Below are 15,412 nucleotides of genomic sequence, written 5' to 3'. Positions count from 1 at the left end.
TTAGAAGAAAGTATAAGGAAGGGAAGGTAGATGTATTAACTATTTAGACCATGCTCATCTGTCTCTTGAGGGAAGGCTTCTCTCCTTAAGCTCAATGGAAGGGTGACTTAAATCAGATCCACACACTCTTTTAGAATATAGTGAAATTAGCACAAGCCATCATGTGCCTCAGGGAAAAAATCTGTCAGGAGGACACACTGGTCAGCTCTGTGGTATTGTGGATACCACAGCACACAAAGTCAGGACATGCATTCCCGGATCAGGGCACATTTGATTCTTTTCTTGGTTCTTTTAAGGGCTTAGTGGAAATGATGTCTGTTTTCCATAAGCTGACCTCAAGTCCGCTGCTGCTAAAATGATTTAATGTCTTGCTGTGAAATTAGCTACTAAAGTCACAAAATCCTTTGCTCACTGAGCATGAAAGCAGCAGCCAGAAATTCACTCTTACAGAGTAAGAACTTACCATCCTTTACCCATGTAGTAAAACATTCCAAACCCCCCAAATCACTCCAGGGATTGAGGTTTCATCTTTTTTCCTTGAGAAAACACCCCCTACCCTACCCCCACCCCGGTACTCAGAAGAACATAAACAAAGCCACAGCAAACACAAGTTGCTGAACCATGCCACTCTCCTATGGGAAAAATGCCAATGTTCTGGGGGCAGGAGGCAGACTTGGACACTGTCTCCCCTCCAGCTCCCCACTTCAAACCAATCTCATGTAGCTTCTACCCAGAGGAAGAGAAAACAAATAGTCACCACCACAGCAACAGAGTGAGGTTTCATAAAAAACTACTTTTGAAAAAAAAAAAGACTTTTTGGTTGAACACTTGCCACCTTTATAACCTTGAACAGTATAGTCTGAGATTTAACTTTCCAGGTTTCAGGATCTTAACACTGAAATTCTGGGATTGGCTTTTTGTTCCAAGACTCTGAGTCCTAAGATACTTTAAGTATACTAACTATGGTGGATATTTTATTGGATAATTTTATATTTATCATAATTTTTCCCACCCTCTCTCTGCTCCCCTCCCCCATCTTCTCAGCACTCCAGTCCTATTTTATGTCTTCCAATTAGGTGACAAGAAGTATCTAAACTATTATGTGTGATATGTCACCAAGAATTTTGTATTATATAAGGCCATTATATGACAGCAGCTGGCGACAAAAGGATTAAGACTTGCTCTTCAAAATGTTGCTACATTTGGCCAACATCAACAATACTACACTATTTCACTGAAGAAAAAAAGAGCTATTAAATGTTCCCTGAGCTATATGAAAGTTAACATCTATCTCTAAAAACCGTGGATTAAATTTTGTTCAAAGCACCGTGGTTAACGACGAGGCTATAAAGTCAAGTCCCTACAGAGGCTTAGGCAGATAAGATGAATGAAAAAGATACATTATCAGGGGATTGGTTCAAGATGATGGTGGAGTAGAAGGACGTGCTCTCACTCCCTCTTGTGAGAGCATGGGAATCACAACTAACTGCTGAACAACCATCGACAGGAAGACACTGGAACTCACCACAAAAGATACCCCACATCCAAAGACAAAAGGAGAAGCCACAATGAGATGGTAGGAAGGGTGCAATCACAATAAAATCAAATCCCATAACGGCTGGGTGGGTGACTCACAGACTGGAGAACACTTATACCACAGAAGTCCACCCACTGGAGTGAAGGTTCTGAGCCCCACGTCAGGCTTCCCAGCCTGGGGGTCTGGCAATGGGAGGAGGAATTCCTAGAGAATTAGACTTTGAAGGCTAGCAGGATTTGATTGCAGGACTTCAACAGGACTGGGGAAACAGACACTCCACTCTTGGAGGGCACAGACAAAGTGTATGCATCGAGACCCAGGGGAAGGAGTGGTGACCCCATAGGAGACTGAACCAGACCTACCTGCTAGTGTTGGAGGGTCTCCTACAGAGGCGGGGCATGGCTGTGGCTGACCATGAGGACAAGGACACTGGCAGCAGAAGTTCTGGGAAGTATTCCTTGGCATGAGCCCTCCCACAGTCTGCCATTAGCCCCACCGAAGAGCCCAGCTAGACTCCAGTGTTGGGTCATGTCAGGCCAAACAACCAACAGGGAGGGAACCCAGCCCCACCCATCAGCAGTCAAGTGGATTAAAGTTTTACTGAGCTCTGGCCACCAGGGCAACATCCAGCTCTACCCACTACCAGTCCCTCCCATCAGGAAACCTGCACAAGCCTCTTAGATAGCCTCATCCACCAGAGGGCAGACAGCAGAAGCAAGGAGAACTACAATCCTGCAGCCTGTGGAACAAAAACCACATTCACAGAAAGATAGTCAAGATGAAAAGGCAGAGGGCTATGTACCAGATGAAGGAACAAGATAAAACCCCAGAAAAACAACTAAATGAAGTGGAGACAGGCAACTTTCCAGAAAAAAAATTCAGAATAATGATAGTGAAGATGATCCAGGACCTCAGAAAAAGAATGGAGGCAAAGATTGAGAAGATGCAAGAAAAGTTTAACAAAGACCAAGAAAAATTAAAGAACAAACAGAGATGAACAATACAATAACTGAAATGAAAAATACACCAGAAGGAATCAATGGCACAATAACTGAGGGAGAAGAACGGATAAGTGACCTGGAAGACAGAATGGTTGAATTCACTGCTGCAGAACAGAATAAAGAAAAAAGAATGAAAAGAAATGAAGACAGCCTAAGAGACCTCTGGGACAACATTAAACACAAAAACATTCGCATTATAGGGGGTCCCAGAAAGAGAAGAGAGAGAGAAAGGACCTGAGAAAATATTTGAACAGATTTTAGTCTAAAGCTTCCCTAACATGGGAACGAAAATAGCCACCCAAGTCCAGGAAGCCCAGAGAGTCCCAGGCAGAATAAACCCAAGGAGAAACACGCTGAGACACATAGTAATCAAATTGGCAAAAATTAAAGACAAAAATTATTGAAAGCAGCAAGGGAAAAAAAAACGACAAATAACATACAAGGGAACTCCCATAAGGTTAACAGCTGATTTCTCAGCAGAAACTCTACAAGCCAGAAGGGAGTGGCATGACATATTTAAAGTGATGAAAGGGAAGAACCTACAAGCAAGATTACTCTACCCAGCAAGGATCTCATTCAGATTCGATGGAGAAGTCAACAGATTTTCACACAAGCAAAAGTTAAGAGAATTCAGCACCACCAAACCAGCTCTACCACAAATGCTAAAGGAACTTCTCTAAGTGGGAAACACAAGAGAAGAAAAGGGCCTACAAAAACAAACCCAAAACAATTAAGAAAATAGTAATAGGAACATACATATCGATAATTACCTTAAACATGAATGGATTAAATGCTCCAACCAAAAGACACAGGCTTGCTGAATGGGTACAAAAACTAAGCCTATATATATGCTGTCTACAAGGGACCCACTTCAGACCTAGGGACACATACAGACTGAAAGTGAGGGGATGGAAAAAAATATTCCCTGCAAATGGAAATCAAAAGAAAGCTGGAGTCGCAATACTCATATCAGATAAAATAGACTTTAAAATAAAGAATGTTGGGCTTCCCTGGTGGCGCAGTGGTTGAGAGTCTGCCTGCTGATGCAGGGGACACAGGTTTGTGCCCCGGTCCGGGAAGATCCCACATGCCGCGGAGCGGCTGGGCCCGTGAGCCATAGCCGCTGAGCCTGTGCGTCCGGAGCCTGAGCTCCACAATGGGAGAGGCCACAACAGTGAGAGAGGCCCGTGTACCGCAAAAAAAAAAAAAAAAAAAAAAAAAGTTACAACAGACAAGAAAGGACACTACATAATGATCAAGGAATCAATCCAAGAAGAAGATATAACAATTATAAATATATATGCACCCAACATAGGAGCACCTCAATACAGAAGGCAACTGCTAACAGCTATAAAAGAGGAAATTGACAGTAACACAATAATACTGGGGTACTTTGACACCTCACTAACACCAATGGACAGATCATCCAAACAGAAAATAAATAAGGAAACAGAAAGAAGCTTTAAATAACACAATAGACCATATAGATTTAATTGACATTTATATGACATTCCATCCAAAAACAGCAGATTACACTTTCTTCTCAAGTGCACACGGGACATTCTCCAGGATAGATCACATCTTGCTTCACAAATCAAGCCTCAGTAAACTTAAGAAAATTGAAATCATATCAAGTATCTTCTCTGACCACAATGCTATGAGATTAGAAATCAATTAAAGGGAAAAAATGTAAAAAACACAAACACATGGAGGCTAAACAATATGTTACAATAACCAAGAGATCACTGAAGAAATCAAAGAGGAAATCAGAAAATACCTAGAGACAAATGACAATGAAAACACGACGATCCAAAACCTATGGGATGCAGCAAAAGCAGTTCTAAGAGGGAAGTTTATAGCAATACAATCCTACCTCAAGAAACAACAAACATCTCAAACAATCTAACCTTACACATAAAACAGCTAGAGGAAGAAGAAACACAAAACCCAAAGTTAGTAGAAGGAAAGAAATCATAAAGATGAGAGCAGAAATAAATGAAATAGAAACAAAACAATAGAAAAGATCAATAAAACTAAAAGCTGGTTCTTTCAGAAGATAAACAAAATTGATAAACCATTAGCCAGACTCATCAAGAAAAAGAGGGAGAGGACTCAAATCAATATAATTAGAGGGCTTCCCTGACGGCGCAGTGGTTGAGAGTCCACCTGCCGGTGCAGGGGACATGGGTTCGTGCCCCGGTCTGGGAAGATCCCACATGCCGCGGAGCAGCTGGGCCCGTGAGCCATGGCCGCTGAGCCTGTGTGTCCGGAGCCTGTGCTCCGCAACGGGAGAGGCAACAACAGTGAAAGGCCCGCGTACCGCAAAAAAAAAAAAAAAAAAAAAAATATATATATATATATATATAATTAGAAATGAAAAAGGAGAAGTTACAAGAGACACTGCAGAAATACAAAGCATCCTAAGAGACTACTACAAGCAACTCTGTGCCAGTAAAATGGACAACCTAGAAGAAATGGACAAATTCTTAGAAAGGTATAACCTTCCAAGACTGAATCAGAAAGAAATAGGAAATACGAACAGAACAATCACAAGTAATGAAATTGAACCTGTGATTAAAAATCTTCCAGCAAACAAAGTCCAGGACCAGATGGCTTCACAGGTGAATTCTATCAACCATTTAGAGAAGAGCTAACACCTATCCTTCTCAAACTCTTCCAAACAATTGCAGAGGAAGGAACACTCCCAAACTCATTCTATGAGGCGACCATCACCCTGATACCAAAACCAGGCAAAGATACTACAAAAAAAGAAAATTACAGACCAATATCACTGATGAATATAGATGCAGAAATTCTCAACAAAATACTAGCAAACAGAATCCAACAACACATTAAAAGGATCATACACCATGATCAAGGATTTATCCTAGGGATGCAAGGACTCTTCAATATACACAAAACAATCAATGTGATATACCACATTAACAAATTGAAGAATAAAAACCATATGATCATCTCAATAGATGCAGACAAAACTTTTGACAAAATTCAACACCCATTTATGATAAAAACTCTCCAGAAAGTGGGCACAGAGGGAACCTACTACAACATAATAAAGGCCATATACAACAAACCCACAGCCAACATCATTCTCAATGGTGAAAACCTGAAAGCATTTCCTCTAAGATCAGGAACAAGACAAGGATGTCCACTCTCACCACTATTATTCAACATAGTTTTGGAAGTCCTAGCCATGGCAATCAGACTAGAAAAAGAAACAAAAGGAATACAAATTGGAAAAGAGGAAGTAAAACTGTCACTGTTTGCAGATGACATGATACTATACATGGAGAACCCTAAAGATGTCACCATAAAACTACTAGAGCTAATCAATGAATTTGGTAAAGTGGCAGGATACAAAATTAATGCACAGAAATCTCTTGCATTCCTATGCACTAGTGATGAAAAATCTGAAAGGGAAATTAAGGAAACTCTCCCATTTACCACTGCAACAAAAAGAATAAAATACCTAGGAATAAACCTACCTAGGGAGATAAAAGGCCTGTATGCAGAAAAGTATAAGACACTGATGAAAGAAATTAAAGATGATGGAAACTGATGGACAGATATACCATGTTCTTGGTTTGGAAGAATCAATATTGTGAAAATGACTATACTACCAGAGCAATCTACAGATTCAGTGCAATCCCTATCAAATTACCAATAGCAGTTTTTACAGAACTAAAACAAAAAATCTTAAAATTTGTGTGGAGACACAAAAGACACCGAATAGCCAAAGCAGTCTTGAGGGAAAAAAACGGAGCTGGAGGAATCAGACTCCCTGAATTCAGACTATACTACAAAGCTACAGTAATCAAGATGATATGGTACTGGCACAAGAACAGAAATATAGATCAATGGAACAGGATAGAGAGCCCAGAGAGAAACCCATACACCTGTGGTCAACTAATCTATGACAAAGGAGGCAAGGATACACAATGGAGAAAAGACAGTCTCTTCAATAAGTGGTGCTGGGAAAACTGGACAGCTGCATGTAAAAGAATGAAATTAGAACACTCCTTAACACCATACACAAAAATAAACTCAAAATGGATTAGGGACCTAAATGTAAGACTGGACACTGTAAAACTCTTAGAGGAAAATAGAGGAAGAACACTCTTTGACATAAATCACAGCAAGATCTTTTTTGATCCACCTCCTAGTGTAATGGAAATAAAAGGAAAAATAAATGAATGGGACCTCATGAAACTTAAAAGCTTCTGTACAGCAAAGGAAACTATAAACAAGACGAAAAGACAACCCTCAGAATGGGAGGAAATATTTGCAAATGAATCAATGGACAAAGGATTAATCTCCAAAATATATAAACAGCTCATGCAGCTCAATATTAAAAAAAAAAACCCAATCCAAAAATGGGCAGAAGACGTAAATAGACATTTCTCCAAAAAAGACATACAGATGGCCAAGAGGCACATGAAAATGCTGTTCAACATCACTAATTATTAGAGAAATGCAAATCAAAACTACAATGAGGTATCACCTCACACCGGTTAGAATGGGCATCATCAATCTACAAACAACAAATGGTGGACAGGGTGTGGAGAAAAGGGAACCGTCTTGCACTGTTGGGGAGAATGTAAATTGACACAGCCACTATGGAGCACAGTATGGAGGTTCCTTAAGAAACTAAAAATAGAACTACTATACAGCCCAGCAATCCCACTACTGGGCATATATCCTGAGAAAACCATAATTCAAAAAGACACCTGCACCCCAATGTTCACTATTTACAATAGCCAGGTCATGGAAGCAACCTAAATGCCCACTGACAGATGAATGGATAAAGAACGTGGATAAAGAACATTTATACAATGGAATATTACTCAGCCATAAAAGGGAATGAAATTGGGTCATTTGTAGAGACGTGGATGAATCTAGAGACTGTCATACAGAGTGAAGTAAGTCAGAAAGAGAAAAACAAGTATCGTATATTAATGCATATGGGAACCTAGAAAAATGGTACAGATGAACTGGTTTGCAGGGAAGAAATTGAGACACAGATGTAGAGAACAAATGTATGGACACCAAGGTGAGAAAGTGGCAGGTGGTGGTGGTGGTGTGATGAATTGGGAGATTGGGATTGACATATATACACTAATAATGTATAAAATGGATAACTAATAAGAACCTGCTGTATAAAAAAAATAAAATTCAAAAAAAAAGATACATTATCAACTCAAAGGAGCTTATGCCTGGTATGACAGGGGCCACAGTCACTCAACTCCATCAGTCAGTTACCATGTGAGAATGCAGGCCTAATGTTATCAGAACTTCCAGTTTTTCAAAAGAAGTTAGAAATTCAGATTTTCATCTGAAATATCTGAATTCTAAATTATTTTAAGAAGCCCTATGTAAAACAAAAATTAAAAACATAAAACCAAATAACCAATACAACATCAGGCAAGTGAAGCAAAACCTACTTGCAGGCTAAATGTAGCCTATGGACTGACAATTTGTAACCTCTAGGAAAGGGATCAGGGTTTTTAGGAAAAGGCATTTGTGTGCCAGATCACAGAAGAAGGGGGCAGGTGGGGTGGGAAAGGAGACGTTATATGCACATGGAATTAGAAATGTCTTTCCAGGAAAAACTCTCCATAATCTGCCACTCCACAAAAGCAGTCAAAAGAGCAGAGTGGAAATTTACCATATCCTGTTTTCTTGAATTCCATTCCCTGGCCCCACTCCCCAACTAGATGTGAAGCTTGATGAGGGCAGGGACCTCAACTGTTTTGGTATCCTAATGTTGAGAAGGGGTTGACCAACTTAAATTTATTCAACAACTCAAAAAAATTAATTCAACAAAAACTTACTGAGTGCCTGTAGTATGTGAGGCACTATTTTGGGGCCATCTCAATGAATAAAAAAATTTCTCTCATGGAGTTTATCTTCTAGTGGGGAAAAAAGACTAAATGAATAAGTAAATTATATGGTATGTTAGAAGGTAGTAAGTGCTATGAAGGAAAAAGAGGAAGGAAGTGCAAGGTGGAGGGGTAAAGGTAGGAGTGTGGCAATTTTTAATATGGGGACAGGACAGACTTTACTAGGAAGATGATAATTGAGTAAAGACATGAAGGAGGTGAGGGAATAAGACATGTAGCTATCTGGAGAATAGGCATTCCAGGCAGAAGGAGCAGTCAGTGATGCAGAAGCCTCAGGCAAGAGTGTGTCTGGAGCATGACAAACAGTGAAGAGCCCAGTGTGGTGACAGTACAGTGAGAAAGGGTGCATGTACATCACTACAGGGACTTTTGGTGTTTAGCCATTGTAGAGTTTTGAGCAGTGATGTCTGACTTACATTTTATAAGGATCGCGTTGGCTACTGAGTTGAGAACAGACTGAAGAGTGACAAGGATAGAAGCATCAAGACCAGTTAGGAAGCTATTTAAAATGATCCTGGAGGGAGAGAAAAGTTTAGCTTGGACTGGAGTAGGTAGCAGTGATGGCAGTAAGGGGTGATTAGATTCTGAATGTATTATGAAGGCAGAGCCAGAATTACCTAACAGATTTCTGTGAACTAGAATGAACTGAATAGAACTTTTAGCTTTCAGGGATATCAGGGTTTATAAAAAATATATTTTCTCATTTTCTATTTTGGTTATATCAAAGAAAGATAATAGATGCTCTAAGAACAGGGAAATTATGTGAGGGGCAAATCATCTCTCCCTTTGATTGGCTTTGAAGAATATGGTAGCAGTTAAAACACAAGCTTTGACTTCACACCTGTTAGGATGGCTATTAGATGTTAAAAAAAAAAGCCAGAAAAATAATAAGTATTGGAGAAGATGCAGAAAAACTGGAACCCTTGTGCATTGCTGGTGGGAATGTAAAATGGTATGGCAGTTCCTCAAAAAATTAAACATAGAACTACCATATGATCCATCAATTCCACTTCTGGCTATATACCCAAAAGAAGTTAAAGCAGGGACTCTTGAAGCAGGGACAGATATTTGTACACTCGTGTTCATAGTAGCATTATTCACAACAGCCAAAAGGTGGAAACAACCCAGGTGTCCACTGATGGATGAATGGATAAACAAAATGTGGTAAATACATTAAATAGAATGTTATTCAGCCTGAAAAAGGAAGGAAATTTTGACACATGCTACAATATGGATGAGTCTTAAAGACATTCCAAGTGAACTCAGTCATAGAAGGACAAGTATATGATTTCACTTATATGAGGTTCTTAGATTCCACTTATATGAGGTTCCTAGTCACATTCATAGAGAAAGAAAGTAGAATGGTAGTTACCAGGGGTTGTGGGGAGAGGGAATGAATACAGAGTTTCAGTTGGGGAAGATGAAAAGTTCTGGAGATGGATGGTGGTGATGGTTGCACATTAATGTATATAATGCCACAGATATGTATGCTTAAAATGGTAAATTTTATGTATATTTTACCCCCAAAATAAGAAGGCAAAGTGAAAAGCACAGTAAAACCTGCTTTGTCTACCTCAAAAACAACAACAAAAATCTCAAAAAACAGCAGCTCTGGAGTTAGGCCACCTGACCACTCATGAACTGTGTGCCCTAGACAAGTTCTGGAAACCACTGAGCTTTAGTTTCCTCATCTGTAAGATGGGGATAACCCTAGCCCAAAGGTTTGCTGTAAAGATTAAATGAGATAATATCAGGAAAGTTCTTAGAACAGTACCTGACACATATTAGATAATAAATACCAGCTATTATTAGCATAAGTGAGCTACTTGGTAAGAAGTAGGCCAGCCAGAAGGCCTTGGATCCAGTGAGTTAGTCTATTAAGTTAAATCGTCACTACGGAGCTGCATCTGCTAAAGAAGCCATGCAACACGGTGTTTTGTGGAGTTTGCTATGGTTAAATTCAGATACAAGGTATTCTGAAGAGACACCAGTTAATAATGGTGACTGAGCTGAAAATGTCTGAAGTAATTTGAGAATTACCATATAAATATAAAACTGATTCCACATTAAAAGGGTAGGGTAAATTGTGAAACAACATCTTAATCCAAGTTTTTGCATTCTATTAGCAATGTAAAGAAATAGGGTAATGTGTAATTCTTTCACTTATTTATTAACTATTAAGTATCATGTATCATCCATATAAACAGACATACTGAATACATAGAGATACACCAAGTTGCACCTAGGCAATTTAAAAAGCTCCAAAATACCTTTTTAAATTATAGTGCTTTATAATGTTTCCTACATTGGGCTGTTGGATTAAGAGTGATATCCTTGATATAAAGGATATAGAAAACTATGGTTGTGAATCTGTAGGAAATGAAACCTGAAGCAAAGCTCAATATTGTAGGTTCAGGTAACACACCTTTTGCTGGCCACTTACCCAAATTAAAATACAAAAGAAAAATTAGAGAACTCAATTTTGAAAGTGCAAAACTGGTGTGATTGCAAACATCACAAAGGTTGGTTAACCAGTATACATGGCAGAAGTGGCAAAATTTTATTTTTGATTCCGGTCTTTAGAGATCTGAATTTAGATTTTGTTTCATGATTGCTTACAGTAATAAATTTCAGTTCCTAGAAAGGCTAGTTACATCCTATTATACATAAATATACCATCACAGTCTAAACTAGGCAAAAAGAAAAATCTTCAAGTCCTGTTTCTGGCTCATCTACTTCAAGAAATATTAAAAACAAAGCTATCTCTTCATTTGTATAGTCCCAACATATGGACACAATTATAATGGGACTTGACTTAAAGCAGCATAACAAAATTTTGACAAAAGAAAAAAAAGTCTTTTGTGCTGAAGAAACTGTACAGCTGCTGCTACAGCTACTGCTGAGAGATATATGGTCAAGAAGGAAACACCCCTGAGTTGCTTAGTAGAATAATTTTAATCTGCTGGGTGTGATTATGAACTATTGTGGGGTATTAAGAATACAACGGGACATCCTAGAGTTCTGCCCACTTTGGCCATTCTGTCCTTCCACCCCTCCATACAGTGGCCCTTTAAATACACCTTTTTGGACCCATAGGCTCCTATATACCACACCTAGCCTGAAAGCAACTGGTCTAAAATGAGCCAAATGTCATTACGTACACATTTTTCAACTGATGTTTGGAATGATGTACAAACCACAGTAATCAGTTATGTTATACCACCTATTCAGTCAAGGGGCCTCCATGCTCAGAGGCATAAAAGAAACGGGTATAAAGCCAGAATTTAGAAATTTGGTTTCTTTTTGATACAGGACCAAAGCTTATCTGAAAACTTTTTACAAACATGGCTAGACATACACCAAAAACCTGTGTGGCATGTACTTGATTCTATGAGTGTATTTTGTCTAAGTGTGTTAACTGCAGAAAGCCATTTCCAGTCCGTTAAATACATTTATTTTGACACAAAAAGGACTGTTGTGATATTAACTGTCTCTCATAGCCTGAATGTAAGCTCCATACAATTCTTAGTTTCAGATTCCACTAAAGGATTATAGGTTACCTTGGTGCATTAATCGGAATCCACTTACATTTCTGACAATGGGACGAGGGTCAACTGGATGAAGGGTAATTTCTCTGCTTTTGCCAATGCTAGCACTGTTTGTGAATAAGTGCATCATAAGAGAAGCAGACTGTGATCCTGAGAACAGACTGGTGAAGAGTAATCAGGGGGTAGGGGACTAAGTCATCCTTTCAAATGCTGACTTTATAAACTTGACTAGATTGGTAAGAAGTTTTCTTTCCTCGAGCTTGTGGATCACTGCCCAGAACACAAAGGACTGTCTTGCTTGCAAAGTACTTTTTCACCACCCCTTCCATGGGGACCATTTTAATAAGTATTTTAAATTAACAAATGAAACATCCCACTACACTGTTGCACCTGAAAGAGGGAAGATGTAAGAAAAAAGCAGATGCAAATCTATCTGAAGAGGGAAGATGTGAGAAAAACATATTTATACTTATAATGAGCAATGTTTAAGAAACACAACAAGATCTCACAATGGTGACTATTCTGGCCACACTAACACACCATTCCTATTAATGATACAGGCCAGGTCCAAAGGCTGAAGAAGATTCCAACCAGGGATGTAATAAGGCCTAAGTACAGAATCTTTCTGACAGAGAGCCAAAACAATAATAATATCAAACATCATGGTCCTTGATTTAAACAAACAGTGCTTTTCTGAAATCTAATACCACTTCCATAATGTAACACATTTCTATTTCCCGTACTATTGGGAGAGACCCAGTGTGTTCTTGTATTTTTTCTGAGGTTTTCCTTATTATAGTAGCATTCTTGTGTTTGCCAGATATATGACCAATACCATTTTAGAAGTCATCTACCAAATAAAATCAACAACACACATTGAGATGCAATGATATCAACCACTCATGAGTACTCAAGAGTTGTCTATGTTAGTTGACTGTGTCCACATACTCTGGGACACAATGAATGCCTAATGTAATTTCTACCTTCATTTAAAAATATGAGACTCCTTAAATGGTATATTTTAATGTCTCAAATGGAGAGACAGAAAATATTAAACTGATATGGCAATACAGTTTATGGGATGGAAAAATCAAAGAGTTAGCAAGAATAATTTAGAATGATGACTTCTATAATTACGGAAAGATTAATGTATTATTTTTCTGTCTTAGTCTTAGCTTCAAATACCTGATAGAGGTGCCCAACTTATAACATCTACATGGTGGCAGTCTTGAGAACTTACTGCTTAGAGCCACTGCTAGCTTTTTTTCCCCCAAAGTCTTTTTCTTCTAGGACACACTCCTAGATCCTGTTGAGGCTGATAGCCCTGGGGATGCCACAAGTAACACCACCTACTCAGACCTGATTTGCCAAGAATACAGGCCATGTAAGTCCTGTCTGATTAGGGAATGATCTTTTCTTTTACCTTCTGACAACCTATTATTTTCATTTCAACAAAGCACAATCTATACTTTAAAAAAAAGGGCCTAATTTTGCAGATAATGATTTTTCTATCCCTGATCAACTACTACATTATCCACATCACACTCTAGAAGACTGTGGATAGAAAACATAGCATATGTCAATATCATCATCAATAGGGAAGGGCACACCCTTTTAACATTCAGTTGAAAATCAGAAAACTGAGCTCAAATAACTCCTAATAAGTGGAAACTAAGCAATTTACCTGGGGCTGGAGTTGAGAGGGGGATGGAAAGGATGGGGGGTAGAAGAGTAGAGGGGGTTTGTTTCGGGATAAGAGACGGTCAGTGTCTTTGACTTGGAAGCACTGACTCAGGGAAAACTGGATAGCCTCTGCTTTGCCTATCCAGTGTACTAATGCCTCTGTTAAAAGATGATTCCATAAGTGTTTGATTAAAATTTACCATAGAGCCAGTTTTCTTTCCTTTTGCTAGTAATGTGCCCTGTTGCTTTACTTTATTTACTCATAAGGGCTTTTACACAAGAGGAAATATCAGAATGTATGGAACCTACATTTAGATTTCTGAGAAAGTAGGAAGTATCAAATAACCAACTTAAATACTTGGTCTTGGTTATACCTTATAAAATCTCAACTTATGGAAAGGAGAGCACAAAATAAGCAACAATATCCTTTAAATATATGACGGGACACATCTAAAAACACCACCCCTCTTAATACTTAGGAGAGGGCAATAAGCACATGCAGCAGAACATTTCTTGCAATATTATCCTTCCTCAATCACTTGAAGTCACCCTCTAAGGCACTAGCTATGAAACTGCCTCTAAAACTATTAAACAGAAAGCTTCCAAATCCACAAAAGAAGAGAAATACTTGGAAAATGAAAGCCAAAGGAAGTGAAAGGCAAATAATCAATTCAAAGGCAGACATAGTTAGGTGAAAAGAAACATGATACTATACTTTGGTTTTGCATTTTTGTATTCTTCAGTGTCTGTGTCCTCGTCCTCTGAGTACCAATTATCTCCTCTTCCTCCAGCCAAGAGGCCCCTGGCCGCCAACAGTCCTGCAGCATTCCCATAGCCAGTGTATTTCAGCAGGCTATCCACTGCAAAAACAGAATCGGTTTTTAGACAGGAATCCTTGAGTCCTCACTATCATCACCAACTACTCACCAACGCAGGGAGGCTAAAGATATATGCCATGGTAGTAAATCTTAAAATTGAGGGGTTTTCAAAGTGTGGTAGTAGCAATCCTACATGCTCTGAGGACCAAAACCCTTTTTTCAGGTATCAGAAATGCAAATGAAGCTGTTTTGAATACACTTTGTGGCAGGAGTGGGGCTTCTGTGACCGCCAGGCCATTGGTAAGGGTGGTGTTTTAAGTTTTTGATCACAAATTTGATTTCTTTATTCAGTTTCAGAAAAATGATGATTAGAAATTAATGAAAGCCAGATTGACATTTTACCAATATAGCACATAATGTAAATCTTTCTTATTCCTTTTATAGGAATTGGAGGGAAAGAGAATAAGAAATAAGAAGACCTAAGGATATTAGCAAATAGGATAGGCTAAGTTACTCCTTTTTCAAAGAAGTCAGCAACAATATGTAAGCACATTATACCCACTGAAAGGTAGGCCAGGAATTGCTGGACCTTAATAATGGCTCTATCACTTACTAGCAGGCTCTTTACTCCAGTTTTCAGATACAGACAATTGGAATAATATCTACCTCACTGGTTAATACATGCAAGGTCCTTAGGAAAGTATCTGGTACAAACTAAATGTGTTCTTTTCCCCTAGTAATATGTAAAATGATTATTTTATTTTTTAAAGATTTACTTATTTATTTATTTATGGCTGCGTGGGTCTTAGTTGCGGCACGCAGGATCTTTTGTTGCGGCGTGAGGGCTTCTCTCTAGTTGTGGCATGTGGGTTTTCTCTTCTCTAGTTGTGGCGCACAGGCTCCA

At 38.8% G+C, this 15,412-nt stretch overlaps 1 protein-coding gene across 8 annotated transcripts in view; it reads right to left on the bottom strand.

The window, feature by feature from the left end:
- The window catches only part of RIC8B (RIC8 guanine nucleotide exchange factor B), a 121,192-nt gene that overhangs the window by 19,981 nt on the left and 85,799 nt on the right, over positions 1-15,412 (bottom strand). For all 8 annotated transcript variants that reach the window (XR_014295365.1, XR_014295366.1, XR_014295367.1 and 5 more), the window contains exon 8: positions 14,406-14,550. Coding sequence is in view for 3 of the 8 variants with exons in the window: in XM_082636575.1 (XP_082492701.1) it covers positions 14,406-14,550 (145 nt within the window). In the remaining 5 variants the exon portion in view is untranslated. The remainder of the gene's footprint in view (positions 1-14,405; positions 14,551-15,412) is intronic.

The sequence above is a fragment of the Mesoplodon mirus genome (genome assembly GCF_964341445.2).
Source record: "Mesoplodon mirus genome assembly, chromosome: 11".
Taxonomy (NCBI): Eukaryota; Metazoa; Chordata; class Mammalia; order Artiodactyla; family Ziphiidae; genus Mesoplodon; species Mesoplodon mirus.
Note: the sequence above shows the minus strand (reverse complement) of the source record. Positions and strands in the feature narration are given on the sequence as shown.